Genomic DNA, 15,323 nt, shown 5'->3' with positions numbered 1-15,323 from the left:
GTTCGGTTCGTCCCGGCCCCGCCCCCCCCCCCCCCCCCCCCGCGCGCCGCCGCCGCCATGGAGCCGGGATCGCGCGCGGGCTGAAAATCCCGCGCAGCTTCCGCGCAGCCGCCGCGCGCTCCCGGCGCCGCCAAAGGCCATTTTGGGCCGCTCAGCCACGGTGAGTGCGGGGCAGCGGCGGGCGCGCCCCCGCGCGCGGGCCACGGGGGGCGCCGGTTGCTGTGGCAACGGCGGGGGGAGGTGCCGGTACCACCGGGGGGGGGGGGGGGGGAAGGGAGAGGCTGTCACGGCCTCTGCGCGGGTGGCACCTCCCGGGGGGCCCCGGCCTGGGCTGCGCTGGGAATGCCCCGGGCGGCTCCCGGTGGGGGCGGGGGGAGATGAGGGGGAGGCTGCTTCCCCTCCCCCCCGTCCACCGGGGCTCGCCCCGGGAGTCCCCTCCGGTTCCCCCGTCTGCAGCGTGCGGGGATCCCCGCGGGGGGGGGGGCTGTGTCCGGGGGTTTTTGGGGTAAACCATCACGGAGGTGCGGGGGGGGGTGCGGGGCGGGGCCCGTGCCAGCCCCGGGCAGGACGCCAGGTCCCGGTGGTGCCGTTACGCAGGCTCCGGGCTGCCCGCCCCTCACCCGCTGTTCCCGGTAACCCCCGCAGCCCCCGTGACGGTGACACCGGTGGCACCGGCCCCCAGCGGCCTCGGAGGACCCAGCCTGCGCCCGCCCGCCGCCGATGAACCCCATGAACCCCATGAAACCCTCCCTGCCGCCTGCGCCCCACGGGTGAGCTCAGCCCCACTGCTCCGGCCCCTCCATCCCTCCCTCCATCCGCTTTTAATTAATTTGGTTTTACTTATAGTGATGGTTCATTTGCATATGAGGCTGTTCCTTGGCAACCGAGCACCAATCAGACGGCGGGATCCCTCTCCGTGGTAACCACCGTCTGGGGTGTCAGCAACACCTCCCAGAGCCAGGTACCCACTGCCTCCCCACTGCCCACATGGGGACACCCTAGAGATGGGCATGGCTGCCATGGCCTCACCTCTGCTCCAGCCTCACCCACTGCACTGTCCTCCCTGCAGGTTTTTGGCAGCCCCATGGGTCCGGGGGGGAGCAGCTCCAGCAACCCACTGCTGCCTGGTATGGCCAGCACCGGCTCAGGGATGAGCTCACCACCATTCCTGCCACAGCAGCCCTTTGCCGAGGGGGCACCGGGGAAGGGCTACGTGCAGCCAGGGGTCTACAGCCGCAGCACCTATCCTGGCGGGCCGGGCTTCGCTGCCGGGTAAGGCCATCTCTGCACCCCCTGTCCTGGCACTGTGGGGCCACCGCACGCCCCATTCCTGCTTCTCTCTCCTCTAGCTACGCTGGCAGCCCCGGCGGCCCCGGTGGGATGGGGCTCCCCTCACACGCCAGCCGCCCCCCAGCCGATTTCACGCAGGCAGCTGCTGCTGCTGCTGTGGCTGCTGCCGCTGCCACAGCCACGGCCACAGCTACGGCGACGGTGGCAGCACTGCAGGAGAAGCAGAGCCAGGAGCTGAGCCAGTATGGTGCGGTAAGAGCCCACCCGCAGCAAAGCTGGGAAGCTAGCGGTGCCCCCCCCACCTTGTTGTGACCCCCTGTTTTCCCCACTGCAGATGGGTGCTGGGCAGCCCTTCAGCAGCCAGTTCCTGCCTCATGCCGGACCCCGTGGCCCTGCCGGCATGAGCCCGGCTAGCATGGCAGGTGTCATGGCTTCCTCCGGCATCTCCCCTGTGAGCATGAGCCCTGCACGGGCACCTGGTGTCGGTGCCCTGTATGGAGGGCAGCGGGTCCCTCAGCACAGTTACCCCGGTCCCACCCCGAGCCAGCAGCTCCCCCGCCAGGGCCTGAAGCGGGCGTACTCCAACGAGGTGAGCATCCATACTGGTGGGGCTATGGTGCACCGGGACCTTTCCCCACAGCTCCCCACTCGCACTGAACCCCCGGCCCCGCAGGGTTACCCGGCCCAGCAGTACCTCCAGGGCGGGCAGTACGCTGCAGCTGGGGCCCAGTATGCGCCCAGCACCCCGCAGCCCTCTGCTCCGTCACCCTCCTACCCTGGCCACAGGCTGCAGCAGGGCATGAGCCAGTACCTCTCCACCTCGGGCAGCGCTGGACCCTATTACAAGGTACCACAGGGAGCGCAGTGGATGCAGGGTGGGAGGCTGGGTGTCTGCCATCCCCCGGTGCCAGCCCCCAGGACCTTGCTCTTCCTGCAGCCGGCTGACCAGTTCAACGGGCAGAACGCTGGCTTTGGCACCTACAGCCAGGCAGCTGTCAATGGGGTGAGTCCTGGCATCGGGTGGGGTGGGGACTGTGCCGGCCCGGCCGGGCGCTGAGGGTGCGCGGTGCCTCCGCAGCCGGGCCGGTCTGTGCCGGGGTACCCCAGCTCGCCGCTGGCTGGGAACCCCACGCCACCCATGACACCGGGCAGCGGCATCCCCCCCTATGTGTCCCCCGGTCAGGATGTCAAGTCACCCTTCCTGCCAGACATGAAGCCTGCCGTCACCTCCCTGCACCCGTCCCCCTCGGGTAGGTGCCGCTGGCGCGGGGGAAGGAGCGCTGCTGTGGGGTGGGGTAACCACATTGCAGAGACCCCTTTCCCCATGCCCAGGGCCATGGAGTGGCCCCGCTGCCGCAGCAGGCGGCATTGCCCCTTTAAGAGCAGGGTGCTGCAGGGAGGCATCTAAGGCAAAGGGGGAGGGGCTTCAGCGCAGGAGGCGTGTCCACTGCCAGGGGCTGCCCACTGAGGGCCGAGTGGGAGGGGCTTCCTGCGAAGGGGGCGGGGCTACAGGTAGCGGGAGTGGGGTTTGAGATGGGTGGAGCTTAAGAGGGGCCCGAATGGGAGGGGCTTCCTGCGTGCTGTGGTGGGCGTGGCTTCGTGGGGTGGGAGGAGCTTCCTGCATGGGGAGGCGTGGTCTCTGGGCGGGGCTTCTCGCTAGGCAGTGGGCGTGGCTTGTTGGGGGCGTGGCCGGCGCGGGGTCCGGCTGACGGTGTCCCGGGCAGGGCCGGCGCCCGGTGAGGAGCTGCGGTTGACGTTCCCGGTGCGGGATGGAGTGGTGCTGGAGCCCTTCCGCCTGCAGCACAACCTGGCCGTCAGCAACCATGTCTTCCAGCTGCGCGACTCCGTCTACAAGACCCTCATGATGAGGTGCGGGCGGTGCGACAGGCGAAGCACAGCGTGACACGTGGCACACGGCAGCATGGCAGTGTATGGTGATGCTTGGCACGGGGCTGCAGAGAGCAGTGCCTCACAGCACGGTGTGGTGCTGCGCGCCGTGGTGTGGTGGGGCTGTGTGTGAATGGTACATGGCATGGCTTGGCACATGTTGTATTGCAGGACAGCATGCAGTGGGGTTGGGCATAGTGGTATTTGGTGTGGTACAGTACTGTGTGGTGCTGTATGGTGTGGTGGTACCAGCACATCCCTGCCCACACTCCTGCCTGTCCTGCCAGGCCTGACCTGGAGCTGCAGTTCAAGTGCTACCACCATGAGGACCGGCAGATGAACACCAACTGGCCAGCCTCTGTGCAGGTGAGCGTCAACGCCACACCGCTCACCATTGAGCGCGGCGACAACAAGACCTCCCACAAGCCGCTCTACCTGAAGCACGTCTGCCAGCCTGGCAGGAACACCATCCAGATCACCGTCACCGCCTGCTGCTGCGTGAGTTGTTGGGGGTGTTGTCCCTGTGGCGGGGTGGGGGCTGCTGTCACCGTGGCTCAGCTCCTCTGTTTCTCTGCAGTCCCACCTCTTTGTCCTGCAGCTGGTGCACCGGCCCTCGGTGCGCTCAGTGCTGCAGGGTCTCATCAAGAAGCGCCTGCTCCCTGCTGAGCACTGCATCACCAAAAGTGAGTGCAGCAGCTGGTGTCCTGGGTGGGCTCAGTGTGACACCCTGGTTGGGGGCTGCAGCTTGATGGGGGTGATGGGCACCACACTACAGTGCTGCCCCAGTCCCAGTGTCCGAGGTCTGGCACTCAGTTCCCCTCGCTTCCCCCACAGTCAAGCGCAACTTCAGCAGTGGGACAATCCCTGGGACCCCCGGGCCCAATGGCGAGGATGGTGTGGAGCAGACAGCCATCAAGGTGTCCCTCAAGTGTCCCATCACCTTCCGGAGGATTCAGCTCCCAGCCAGGGGCCACGACTGCCGGCACATACAGGTAGGGGTGCTGCTGGCAGAGGGCTGAGCGGTGTCTCCCATCCTGTGTTCCCCCTCTGCCGACTCAGCCATCGCTCTTCCCCAGTGCTTCGACCTGGAGTCCTACCTGCAGCTCAACTGTGAGAGGGGGACATGGCGGTGTCCTGTCTGCAAGTGAGTGTGGCCCTGGAGGGGCTGTGCCTGTGTTTCCCTGCCTGCTGGGGTGGTTTCCTCCCCTCACCCTGCCTCTCCCTGCCTGCAGTAAAACGGCTCTGCTGGAGGGGCTGGAGGTAGACCAGTATATGCTGGGCATCCTGATCTATATCCAGAAGTAAGTGTTGCCACTCCATCTGTCTGGATGGGGGGCCATGGTGCCAAACGTGGGGGCCATGCGGTCACCACCTACCTCAGTCTGAGCCCTCCCTGCCATCGTGTTGTCACCAGCTCGGAGCATGAGGAGATCACCATCGACCCAACCTGCAGCTGGAAACCCGTCCCAGTTAAACCTGACATCCACATCAAGGAGGAGCCAGAGGGGCCAGTGCTGAAGCGGTGCCGGACTCTCAGTCCCACGCACATGGTGCTGCCCAGCATCATGGAGATGATTGCGGCCCTGGGACCCAGCTCAGCGCCCTTCCCGGCACTGCCGCCAACGCCGGCAGGTGCTGCTGCCGACTATGCTGCCCCAGGTATGGTGGAGCCAAGGGAGCAAAGGGACAAACCCTATCTACGTTGTTCAACCCCCAGTCAACTGCTTTCCTGATGCAGGTTCCAGTTTTCCAGGACCTGGAGGCTTCCCAGAGCCATTCCCTCCTCCCGGCCCCCCAGGCACACCAACGCTGAGTGATTTCACACCGGGACCCCCCCCCATCTCCTACCAGTCCAACATCCCTGGTGGCCTCCTGGCCCCTGAGAAGCCCCCTGGACCCCCTCTCCCCACACAGGTCAGCTGGGCTGCAGGTGGGGGGCTCCCCCTAGCCCCCCATAGAGGGACGTGGGGGGTGTTCCTGTGGAGGGAGGGTCTCACAGGTGCGCTGTGTCCCCCCCAGCTGCCCCCCCCAGGACGGATGGAGCCGTCCCACCCACCGGTGCAACCAGGACTGCACACCCCTGCTCCAGGCAGCCAGGCAGCACAGCCGCTGCACCACCGGAACGCACCGGCACGGCCCCCCTTGGGGCCCCCCCGCCCAGCACATGCCACCGACCTCTCCTTCCCCCCCGCGCCCATGGCTGGGACGGGCGATGGGTCAGAGCCTGCCCTCGACGTGAGTACCCCAGGCCGGGTCGCTGGGGGTCCCGCTGCCGGTTTGGGACCCCGGGCACCATGGGGCGGGTGGGGAGGAGCTGCGGGGGAACCGGTCATCACACGCTTGCGCCCCCAGCTCCTGCCTGAGCTGACGAACCCTGACGAGCTGCTTTCCTACCTGGGCCCCCCCGACCTCCCCAGCAGCAGCAACGATGACCTCCTCTCCCTCTTCGAGAACAACTGAGCCATCCTCAACCCCCACTGTGGGACTGGGGGACAGCACTGGTGTGCCCATGCCTGCCGCAGAGCCAGGACGCCTGCTAACAGGGGGGCTTCCTGGGAGGGTTGTGATGGGATGGACGGAGGGACGGGCTCAGCCCTGCCAGAAGCACAAGGCTGTACATAGTGTAGAAACACTACTGCGTGTCCCCCCCCGTATTTAAAGGCAAGCGCGTCGTGCGGGCCCTCTATCAATGTGCATAGGCCGCTTCCCCTTGTAACGCCCTGGCGGGGGTGCGGTGTGTGGGGCTCGGGCCCCTCGGCTGCCCCCGTTGTACCGTTACCGTCTCCGTATCGCTGCCTATTAAAGGATTTCGTTTCGGCGGGGCTCACGCGTGTCGCTGGGCTGGGAGCGGCCCCCTCCGTGCTGTCCCCCCCGCCGTGGGGCTGCCCCACATCCACCCCGGGATCCCGAGGGGAGGATGGGCTGCGGCCTATGCCCACCACAGTGATCACTGCGGGAGGCCTCGGAGGCTGTGTCCGAGCCGGGCCCGGCGGGGCCCAGGGATGGAGCCGGAGCTGCCGGCCCCGCACGGCCGCCATGCTCCTGCCTCACGGCTGCGGCGCCACAGTCCCCGCTCCACCGCGCCTGCACTGCGCATGCGCGCCCCGCCCTAACCCACCGCGGACCCGCGCGCCCCGCGCCCCATCTTACCCCCCCTCCTCATTTCAAATGTGCGGTCGCTGATTGGTCACCCACCCCGCCGCTCCGCCACAACTCCAGCGCCTATTGGCAGGCGCCGCCGCGGGGGCGGGCTCTCCTCTCGCCCTATATAAGAGGCGGCGGGGCGCTGCGCTCCTTCTGCTGCGCTGCGCCGCGCCCGCCGTGAGGAGTCGCCGCCGCCGCCGCCCCTCTCAGCCCCGCCATGGCCAACCCCGTCGTGTTCTTCGACATCGCCGCCAACGGAGAGCCCCTGGGCCGCGTCACCTTCGAGGTGCGGGGAGAGGGGGGGCAGCGGCGCCGCTCCCCTGCGGGGCTGTGCCGGGGGGGCGGGGGCACCGCGCTGCCTCCATGTGGCTGCGGCCCCGCGGGGAACAAAGGCCTCGGCTGGGGAGCGGCGGTGCCGGCCCTAGGAGCGCCGTTACCGGTGTCTCCGTTACCGGTGTCCCCGTTACCGGTACCCCGCTGCTGCTGCAGCTCCGCCGCGGTGGAGGAAGGAGGGAGGGAGGGAGGGAGCGGCCGCCGCGTTTCCCCCGTTGCGGGATCGGGGCCGCGCTGCCCGCGCCGCCATTTTGTGCCAGTTCCCCCCCGCGTCGAGGCCGCGCTCGGCGCTGCCCTGGGGCGCAGCGATGCTCTGGGGCGGCGGCCGCGGCCACAGGGAAGCATTTGTCGGGCGGTGGAGCTGAGGCATCCCTGGCACGGCCGCTCCGGAGCCAATGCGGCTGCCGCGGTGCGCGCTCCTGCGCCTCCCGGAGGGGTCGGGAGCGTGCGGAGCCCGGAGCGGCGGTGAGCGCATCCCCGGCGGGCAGAGCGGACGGAGCCCTCCGTGCTCGGGAGGGACGTGTGGCACAGCTCGGCTCGATCGGGTGCCAAGTGTGTTAGTTCAGAGGTTCCAGATGCTTCCAGATGAGAGCCGCGAGGTGGGGAGTGCTCTGCGGCTGCAGGCACGGGTGGGATCCGTGTGATGGGCAGGGGGGCAGGGGATCCCCACGGGCTTGGGGTGCTCTATGGGGAGCAGGTGGCTGCTCTTCACCTCAACCTGACTCTGACAGTCTCTCCTCTCTTTGCAGCTGTTTGCAGACAAGGTCCCTAAGACAGCAGGTAGGTGAAGTGTTGGCAGTGCTGCAGCTGCACCGAACCCTGATGTTGTTATGGACAAAACGAGCGGCTCATGGTGGTTTTCCTCTTCCTTCACAGAGAATTTCCGTGCCCTGAGCACTGGCGAGAAGGGATTCGGCTACAAGGGGTCGTGCTTCCACAGAATCATTCCTGGGTTCATGTGCCAGGTGGGTGGGTGAGGAGATTCGGTGCTCGCGTGGGTTTTGGAGTTGGGTGTTGGCAGGTTTGGGGGGGGCAGTTCTGCCTCCTGCCTGCAGCCTCTGTGGGGCCTCAGCCTGGTTTGAGAGCTTTCTGCACCCCTGTCCTGAAATGTGGCCTCTTTGCAGGGTGGTGACTTCACGCGCCACAATGGCACTGGTGGCAAATCCATCTATGGGGAGAAGTTTGCCGATGAGAACTTCATCCTGAAGCACACAGGCCCTGGTATCCTTTCCATGGCCAATGCTGGCCCCAACACAAATGGGTCCCAATTCTTCATCTGCACTGCCAAGACCGAATGGTGAGTCAGGGGTCCCCAGCACCCAGCTGGGCAGGGAGATGACACACGGGGCCAGGTGCTGAGGTCCCTGTGTGGAGACTGCAGGTGCCAGCTGTGACCTGTTCTTCTCCTGCAGGTTGGATGGCAAGCATGTTGTCTTCGGCTGTGTCAAGGAGGGGATGAATGTGGTGGAGGCCATGGAGCGCTGTGGCTCCAAAGATGGCAAAACAAGCAAGAAGATCACCATTACCGACTGCGGGCAGCTCTCATAAGCCTTCTTCTTAACAACTGACCATTCCTTTGGCAGCCTGGATGCTGTTCCCTGCTGCAGCTCACCCTGTCCCACCCTACTCCTGACTTACTGCGTTTCTACTGGGTCTCAGCCTCATGTGTGCACGGTCCAGCTGAGTTGCAGTTACCTTTCCGAGTCTAAATAAAACGAGTTAAACCACAGTGATGCCCTTCTCTCCTTGCTGGGGTGGCAAATGTGGGGCTGGTGGAGGGGTGGAATGTGGGGCAAGGCATGAAGACACTTGCAGTGTGCTCCTCAGTAGGGTCTGGAGTGAACAGATGCAGGCAGCTGGTCCTGGCACAATTGTGCTTCCTGGGGGCTTTGGAGCAAATAGGGAAAGGGCCCCCCACTCTTCCCCATGGGTTGCCAGGGCTGTGCTGCAGCTGTGGGGCTGCAGCAATGCTCCTCTGCCATGGTGGGATGAGGCCCCCCCACCCTGAGTGCCTTGTTGGGTCAGTGTCAGTAGGAGGCATAGGGGACTGCTGTGCTGGGAGGGTAGAAGAGGATGCTAATTCCTCCCAGTTTAAGCAGTGCAGTTGGTGGGGAGCTCTGGGGAATCCTAGTGGAGGATCTAGTTTGGGGTGCTTCCCAGTTCAAGGGTGCCCAACTCCAGTGCTTCCAGTTTGAGAGTGATTGGGTGGGCATAGAGTCCAGCACCCCATGGGCTGCACCACAGTGCATTAGTACTGCTTGCTTGAACCTGCCTGTACTAGGAGCTGCATCCAGACCTGCATTATCCTGTTATATTGCACGATGGGGCCTGTTTGGACCAGCTGGGCTTTGAAGGAGGGTGAGGTGTCTGAGAGCGCTGGGAATGGTGAGCATCAGCTGCACCTTCTGTGGAGCAGCCTGAGGTGGGTGTGCAGTGTGTACCTGAGCTCTTCAGAGAGCCCTGAAATGGTTTGGGTTGGACCTTTAAAGGTTGCTTGGTCCAACCCCTGCCATGGGCAGGGACCCCTTCCACTGGAGCAGCTGCTCCAAGCCCCTGTGTCCAACCTGGCCTTGAGCACTGCCAGGGATGGGGCAGCCACAGCTGCTCTGGGCACCCTGTGCCAGCACCTCAGCACCCTCACAGGGAGGAATTTCTTACTTATCCCCAACCTGAACTCCTTCTGTTTCAGTCTGAACCCATCACCCCTTGTCCCATCCCTACAGTCCCTGATGCAGAGCCCCTCTCCAGCATCCTTGTAGCCCCTTCAGACACTGGAGCTGCTCTGAGGTCTCCTCACAGCTTCTCCAGCCTCAACAGCCCCAATGTTCTCAGCCTGGCTCCATACAGGAGCTGCTCCAGCCCCTGAGCATCCTCGTGGCCTCCTGTGTACCTGCTCCACCAGCTCCATGTCCTCATGTTGGGACCCCAGCACTGCACACAGGGCTGCAGGGGGGTCTCAGCAGAGCAGAGGGGCAGGATCCCCTCCCTGAGCTGCTGCTCACGCTCTGGGGGTGCAGCCCAGCACACGGGGGGGGTTCTGGGCTCCAGCGCTCACTGAAGCTGGGTCATGGGGAGCTGCTCCTCACCCAACACCCCCAAGTCCTTCTCCATCACTTCTCCACCCAACCTGTGTCTGTGTCTGGGACTGCCCCAGGGGCAGGACCTTGGCCTTGTTGAACCCTTTAAGTTCAACCTGGAGTAGTCCCACCTCTCCAACATGTCCCGGTCCCTCTGGATCCCATCCCTTCCCTCCAGTATGTCCCACACCACACAGCTCAGTGCCAGCACAAACCTACTGAGGATGCTCCATCCCAGTGTCCATGTCACCGACAAAGACATTGAACACGATTGGTCCCAAGAGCAACCCCTGAGGGACCCTGCTTGTCACTGGTCTCCAAGTGGACACTGAGCTGCTGACTGTAACTCTCTACATGCGGACATCCAGTCAATCGGAGCATCACATTCCCCAGCAGTACTCCTAAGTCCTGGCACCACCAGCTGGGGAGGTTCCCTGACTCAAATGCAGCACCTTGCACTTGACCTTGTTGAACCCCATGTGAGTTTGTCCGGGTCCTTCCTGATGGAAACCCCTCCCTCAGGGGTGTCAGCCACACCACTCAGCTTGGTGCCCTCTCCATATGTCCTGCGAGTACAAGCAATCCCACTGTGTTGCTGAGGGAGGTATTAAGCAGTGCAGGTCCCAGTGCAGAGCCCCTGAGGGATACCACTCCACACTGATCTCCATCCAGACGTCAGGCTGTTGACTGCTACCCTCCGGAGTCCACGGCCGTCCAGCAAATTCCTTATCCACAAATAGTCCATCCATCAAATCTGTATCTCTCAGCTTTAGAGAGGAGGCTGGTTTGTGTCAAAGGCCTTACAGAGTGCAGGTAGATGACATCCATAGCTCTTCCCTTATCCTCTGATGTAGTCACTCTGTCATAGGATGCCACTAATTTGGTCAGGCACGAACTGCCCTTGGTGATGCTGACTTCTTGGATCACATCCCCGTCCTCCATGTGCCTTAGCATAACTTCCAGGAGGATCTGTTCCATGACCATCCCAGTCACAGGTGAGGCTGACGGCTCAGGGGCTCCCAGGGCCCTGATTCCAACCCTATTTCCAAAGGGGCACAAGGTTTCCTTTTCCCAGCCACAATGGACTTCACCTGATGCCAGGACTTTTTAATAGCACACACAGGTTCTTTACAGCTACATCAGCCTGATGCACCCTGGCATGTGTTTTGTAAGGCCATAGACTTAGGCACATTCAGGTTCCTCACGTGTTTCTTGAACCCCATGTTCTCTTATAGGGGACTTTGCTACCCCAGCACTGTGGGAAGTGTGGGAAAAGGTGTGTAAAGACCAAGGTAAAAAAGCTGTTGAGTAGCTCAACCTTCTCCCTGTCTGCTGGGACCAGCCAACAGGCTCTAGCAAAGCTGAGGGTGCTTCCACAGGGAAGGTGATGCTCAACACCAGCTTCCTGCCCTTGCTGTGGGAGGAAGGGTTGGACCTGTCACTCTGGGAGAGGGACAACAGAGTCTGAAAGACCATTCAATGTCTGAGAGCACAAAGCCTCAGTACTTGGGCTGTTAACTGCTTGCCAGGGGAAGCTGAGATCCAGCAGCAGCTTCCTGTCCTAGCACCTTTATTCCAGGGGCCGGGGGGTGCAGGTGCAGCACAGGCAGAAGCTGGTCCTGGACCCTGGGGGAGGTTGTCCTGTGCTGAATGGAGGCAGAAGGTGTTGCACTGGGTCAGTGTGGTGCAAAGCCTTAAAGCACCGGGGCAAGGGAGATGAGGGCACGTTCTCGACCCTCTCCATGTTTTCTCCCTCCCTATCTCAGTGGCATCACAGGAGACCCCTCCTTTCTCCATCTCCTGCATCACGGAGCTCAAGCTCCAGGCTGGGGGGTCACATGGGGAAAAAGGAAGAAGAAAAGGAGACAAAGAGGGTGTGATGTGAAAGGAGGAGATACATTTTGGCCCCTAGTGTTTGATCTGTCCATCAGCACCCCAGGAAACCAAGACCCTTGTGCCCGACCGGTCTGTCAGTGTCTTGTTATAGGGACCCTTCACTGACCAGTCTTGCTGGGTCGGAGGAAGGTGCCAACAGCATCGGGGGAACCCACAGAGGACCAACACTGACAGTTTACGGTGTAACACTATTAAAATTACATCCTGACAAATGAAGGTTTGTGATTGCTGATGACTGTCTGCAAAAACAAGCTTGAAGCTATGAACAACCCGACTATAATCACTAGTAACAGCTGCCACGAGTTAGTTATGGAGCTCACATAAGGTCAAGTTCTTACCCAATAGGCATCCCTAAGGGGGAGAAGACAGGGTCAGCCCATTGACTGATCCCAGAAGTTAGGATGGAGTCTTCCCTATCTCCCCCCCTCATTCACTTCTATGCTGCTTCTCCCTCTCAGGTGGAGCTTTAGTGACTCCAGTCACACATTCTATTATTGATTAGTATAAAATGTAGTTGGTAACAAATATAAAGTGCTCCAGCAATCATCTCAGGTCTTCATGTTGTAACAGTCTTCTTATCAAGGTGTAACTCATTCCAGTGGGGGCAGGCTGCAGGTCTTGGGTCAGTGAGTAGTTCGATTGTAGCAACTGATAAGATGCAAGGGGAGCTGAAAAAGTAAAATCACATCCTATAACCTCAACAAAATGACAAACACAAGTATTAGGATGGTTACTTGTACCTACAATAAGTTTATCCACACATCTCAAGTTCTCATTCAGGCACATCCTTTCCCAGTGCACGAGTACAGTTTCTGAGTTGTCATGAGGATGTATGTTGAAATAGCAGGTGTTCTGGTCAGCATCAAGACAATGTCTTGAGCTTTGGTGGCATTACTATAACAAAGGAACCCCTTTTGCTCTCGCACATGCATCAACATCAACAGGTTGCCATTTATTTCCATCCTTCCAGGCTCATACTGTCTGATCCAGGGGATAGAATACAGCCCTGTTACAGTTTAATCCTAACTCAATTATTGGGTGTACTGTACATACCAAAGCATTGTGTAGAGTCAAAACAAAAGCTGTGGCTGTGCTGTCGATAGGGTCATAGGTAAAACTCACTAAATACCACTAGGACTGGAGTTTCATTTCAAGTTCAATTGTATTATCCCAGATCACTTTCAGGTCTCAGTGGGTAAGGTACCTTCTTCACCTCCTCTTATGGCTGCTCAGGACCACAGCCTGAAAGGGTGAGGGAAAGGGATGGCAGTGCTGGATCCACGCTCCCAGGATGCTATGGAGACTGACGCAGGAGGCAGCAGAGTCTGTGCAGAGCCCTGCACAACCGGCAGTCAGCAAGGAGCTGCTGCAGCAGATGGTACATGTGGAGTGGTTCCTGGTCCCCGGCATCTGGGGCTGCAGACACTGAGCCCCTGCTCTCCTTTCCACATGCAGGACAAGGAACATGGGGCTCTCTGCAGTGCCACACAGCAGCTCTGGGATCTCTCCTCTGGCCTGGAGCTGCAGGCTTTGAAGGGACCTCTACCCTTCACCTGGTCATGTCCAGCCTCCAGTCCACGGAGGGTCACCAGGCACCGGTTGCCCAGTGGCTGCAGGCACAAGGGTGACTGGTTTTGTCATGCCCTGCCTTGCACGACCCCGCTGAGGACATCACAAAGAGGTTGCTACAGGATTATTTATTTCCCTTAAATACAATGAGGATCCCTCCCAATTTGTGGATCACACAGGACAGGCAGATACTGAAGTAGCAGGGGATGAAAACTGACATGTCCTTGTAGACAACAACATCACAAGTGGAAAAGCAGCAAAGACAGACTTGGCCTGGCATGACCTACACTTGGAGCCCTTTGCAGAGGACAGCAGGCAGTGCATGGCTGCTGGAACACATCCAGTCACCAGCTTCTTCACAGCATCCTTGAGCTCCTGGTTGCTCAGGCTGTAGATGAGGGGGTTCACTGCTGGAGGCACCACCGAGACAGCACCAGATCCAGGGATGGGGAGGAGTTGGAGGGGGCTTCAAGCAGGCAAATTCTGCAGTGCTGACAAGCAGGGAGAGCACGGCCAGGAGAGGGAAGGAGGTGGAAAAGGGTTTGTGGTGCCCCTGCTCAGAGGGGATCCTCAGCACGGATCTGCACACAGCACCCCACAGTGAACACAAAACACCCAGCAGCAGTCAGGGCACCAGCCACAAGAAGCCCAACTTCCCTGAGGTAGGAATGAGAACAGGAGAGCTTGAGGATCTGGGGGATTTCACACAAGAACTGCTCCACAGCATTGCCTTGGTAGAGGGCAGTGAAAATGTATTGGCTGTGAGCAGCAGAGCAGTGAGAAACCCAGTGCCCCAGGCAGCTGCTGCCATGTGGACACAAGCTCTGCTGCCCAGGGGGGTCCCGTAGTGCAGGGGCTTGCAGATGGCCACATAGCGGTTGTAGGATGTGACAGTGAGGAGAGAAAACTCTGCCCCAAACAAGAATATAAGACCTGGACAGCGCAGCCAGACAGCAGATGGCTCCGTTGTCCCAGAGGGAACTGGTGATGGATGTGGGGACAGTGGTGGACATGCAGCCCAGGGAGCAGCTGAGCAGGAAGTACCTGCGGGTGTGGAGGTGCTGGTCGCAGGCTGTGCTGGTGATGATGAGGCCGTTGCCCTGGAGCACAGCCAGGGAGATGCTCAGGAGGAGCCACAAGTGCCAGAGCTGCAGCTCCCTCGCGTCTGGGAATGGCAGGAGGAGGAGCTGGGTGATGGAGCTGCCGTTGGGCATCTGATGCCTCTTGTTAGGGAGCACTGCTGAAGGAGGAACAGGCAGTGACAAGACAGAACAGACAGAGCAGAATCAGTCATTTTCCCACCACCCCCAAGTTCAACTCCATGTTCCTGTCTGTGGTGCTGGTGGCTGAGTGTGCTTGGAGCAGCACTGTGGTTTGCAAGGACTCAGCTCTGCACTGCTGCAGGGGGTTCACGAAGCTCCAGCATTCACTGGGGATGTCACATGTAAATCATGCACTCCTGACAACACCTGTGGGCTGCAGAGGAGATGCTCGGCATGGCTTTATCAGGATTTTATCTGAATTTGGGCTTCCTTTGTTGTTGGTTGTTGGGTTTTTTCTCCCTCCCCTACATTCAGAACTGACAAATTCTTTTTTGTTTAGGATTCTAATTTTTGTCACTGAAACGTGAAGAGTCTCAGGACAGGACAGATAAACGGGCTGTGCTGTCTGTGCTTTAGTGCAAAGTTAGGAGAACAGCAGAAGAATGTGTGCAAACTCAGAGTGCCAAACCCCAAGGGAAGGTTCCACACTCCTGAGGATCCTATGGGAGAGCTGTACCCGGTCTGGCACCTAAAACTCCATCTACGCACTGTGTCTTTAAACCACGACATGCTCTCTGGTACCCGGCTGTCCTGGAGCATCGCTCACAGGGTGCGAGTGCTCAGCCCCTGCTCCCACAGCCAAGGATCTAGGACAGAAAGCTGGTGCTGGGCATCCCCTACACAAGGTGAGCGCTGCAACAGTGCCACCTACATGGCGATGCACCCTCGCTTTGCCACCTAAAACCCCATCTGTGTGCTGTCTGTTTGGTGTCCCGTCTTGGGCGTCCTGGAGCACAGCTCAGAGTGTCGAACGAGCATGTCCTGCTCCCACAGCCGAGGAGCCAGGACAGAAAGCTGGTGCTGG

At 60.9% G+C, this 15,323-nt stretch overlaps 2 protein-coding genes across 3 annotated transcripts; both read left to right on the top strand.

The window, feature by feature from the left end:
• Positions 1-60: 60 nt before the first annotated feature.
• Positions 61-5,999, top strand: ZMIZ2 (zinc finger MIZ-type containing 2). Of its 2 annotated transcripts, none has more exons than XM_034070558.1 (19): positions 61-160; positions 646-770; positions 847-961; positions 1,070-1,272; positions 1,350-1,542; positions 1,625-1,879; positions 1,964-2,137; positions 2,228-2,293; positions 2,474-2,540; positions 3,015-3,159; positions 3,465-3,675; positions 3,755-3,860; positions 4,012-4,169; positions 4,254-4,321; positions 4,410-4,478; positions 4,592-4,836; positions 4,916-5,091; positions 5,197-5,412; positions 5,530-5,999. In XM_034070558.1, the coding sequence occupies exons 2-19, from the start codon at positions 721-723 to the stop codon at positions 5,635-5,637; spliced, it is 2,625 nt and encodes an 874-aa protein (XP_033926449.1). In that variant the 5' UTR covers positions 61-160; positions 646-720; the 3' UTR covers positions 5,638-5,999. The 2 variants fall into 2 exon arrangements, with proteins under 2 accessions (XP_033926449.1, XP_033926448.1); XM_034070557.1 differs by having other exon boundaries at positions 2,369-2,540.
• A 482-nt stretch (positions 6,000-6,481) lies between these two features.
• On the top strand, positions 6,482-8,383 carry PPIA (peptidylprolyl isomerase A). Its single transcript, XM_034070568.1, has 5 exons — positions 6,482-6,607; positions 7,404-7,434; positions 7,531-7,619; positions 7,779-7,951; positions 8,067-8,383. The coding sequence occupies exons 1-5, from the start codon at positions 6,539-6,541 to the stop codon at positions 8,200-8,202; spliced, it is 498 nt and encodes a 165-aa protein (XP_033926459.1). The 5' UTR covers positions 6,482-6,538; the 3' UTR covers positions 8,203-8,383.
• Positions 8,384-15,323: the final 6,940 nt, after the last annotated feature.

Source organism: Melopsittacus undulatus, chromosome 18, assembly GCF_012275295.1.
Source record: "Melopsittacus undulatus isolate bMelUnd1 chromosome 18, bMelUnd1.mat.Z, whole genome shotgun sequence".
Taxonomy (NCBI): domain Eukaryota; kingdom Metazoa; phylum Chordata; class Aves; order Psittaciformes; family Psittaculidae; genus Melopsittacus; species Melopsittacus undulatus.
This window is presented reverse-complemented; position numbering and strand designations above follow the sequence as displayed.

Coding starts and splice junctions, on each gene's coding strand:
- ZMIZ2 (XM_034070557.1), top strand. CDS start 721: ATGAACCCCATGAACCCCATGAAACCCTCCCTGCCGCCTGCGCCCCAC. Junction 4,322..4,409: donor TGGCGGTGTCCTGTCTGCAA/GTGAGTGTGGCC, acceptor CCCTGCCTGCAG/TAAAACGGCTCTGCTGGAGG. Junction 5,413..5,529: donor GGTCAGAGCCTGCCCTCGAC/GTGAGTACCCCA, acceptor TTGCGCCCCCAG/CTCCTGCCTGAGCTGACGAA.
- PPIA (XM_034070568.1), top strand. CDS start 6,539: ATGGCCAACCCCGTCGTGTTCTTCGACATCGCCGCCAACGGAGAGCCC. Junction 7,435..7,530: donor CAAGGTCCCTAAGACAGCAG/GTAGGTGAAGTG, acceptor CTTCCTTCACAG/AGAATTTCCGTGCCCTGAGC. Junction 7,620..7,778: donor TTCCTGGGTTCATGTGCCAG/GTGGGTGGGTGA, acceptor GCCTCTTTGCAG/GGTGGTGACTTCACGCGCCA.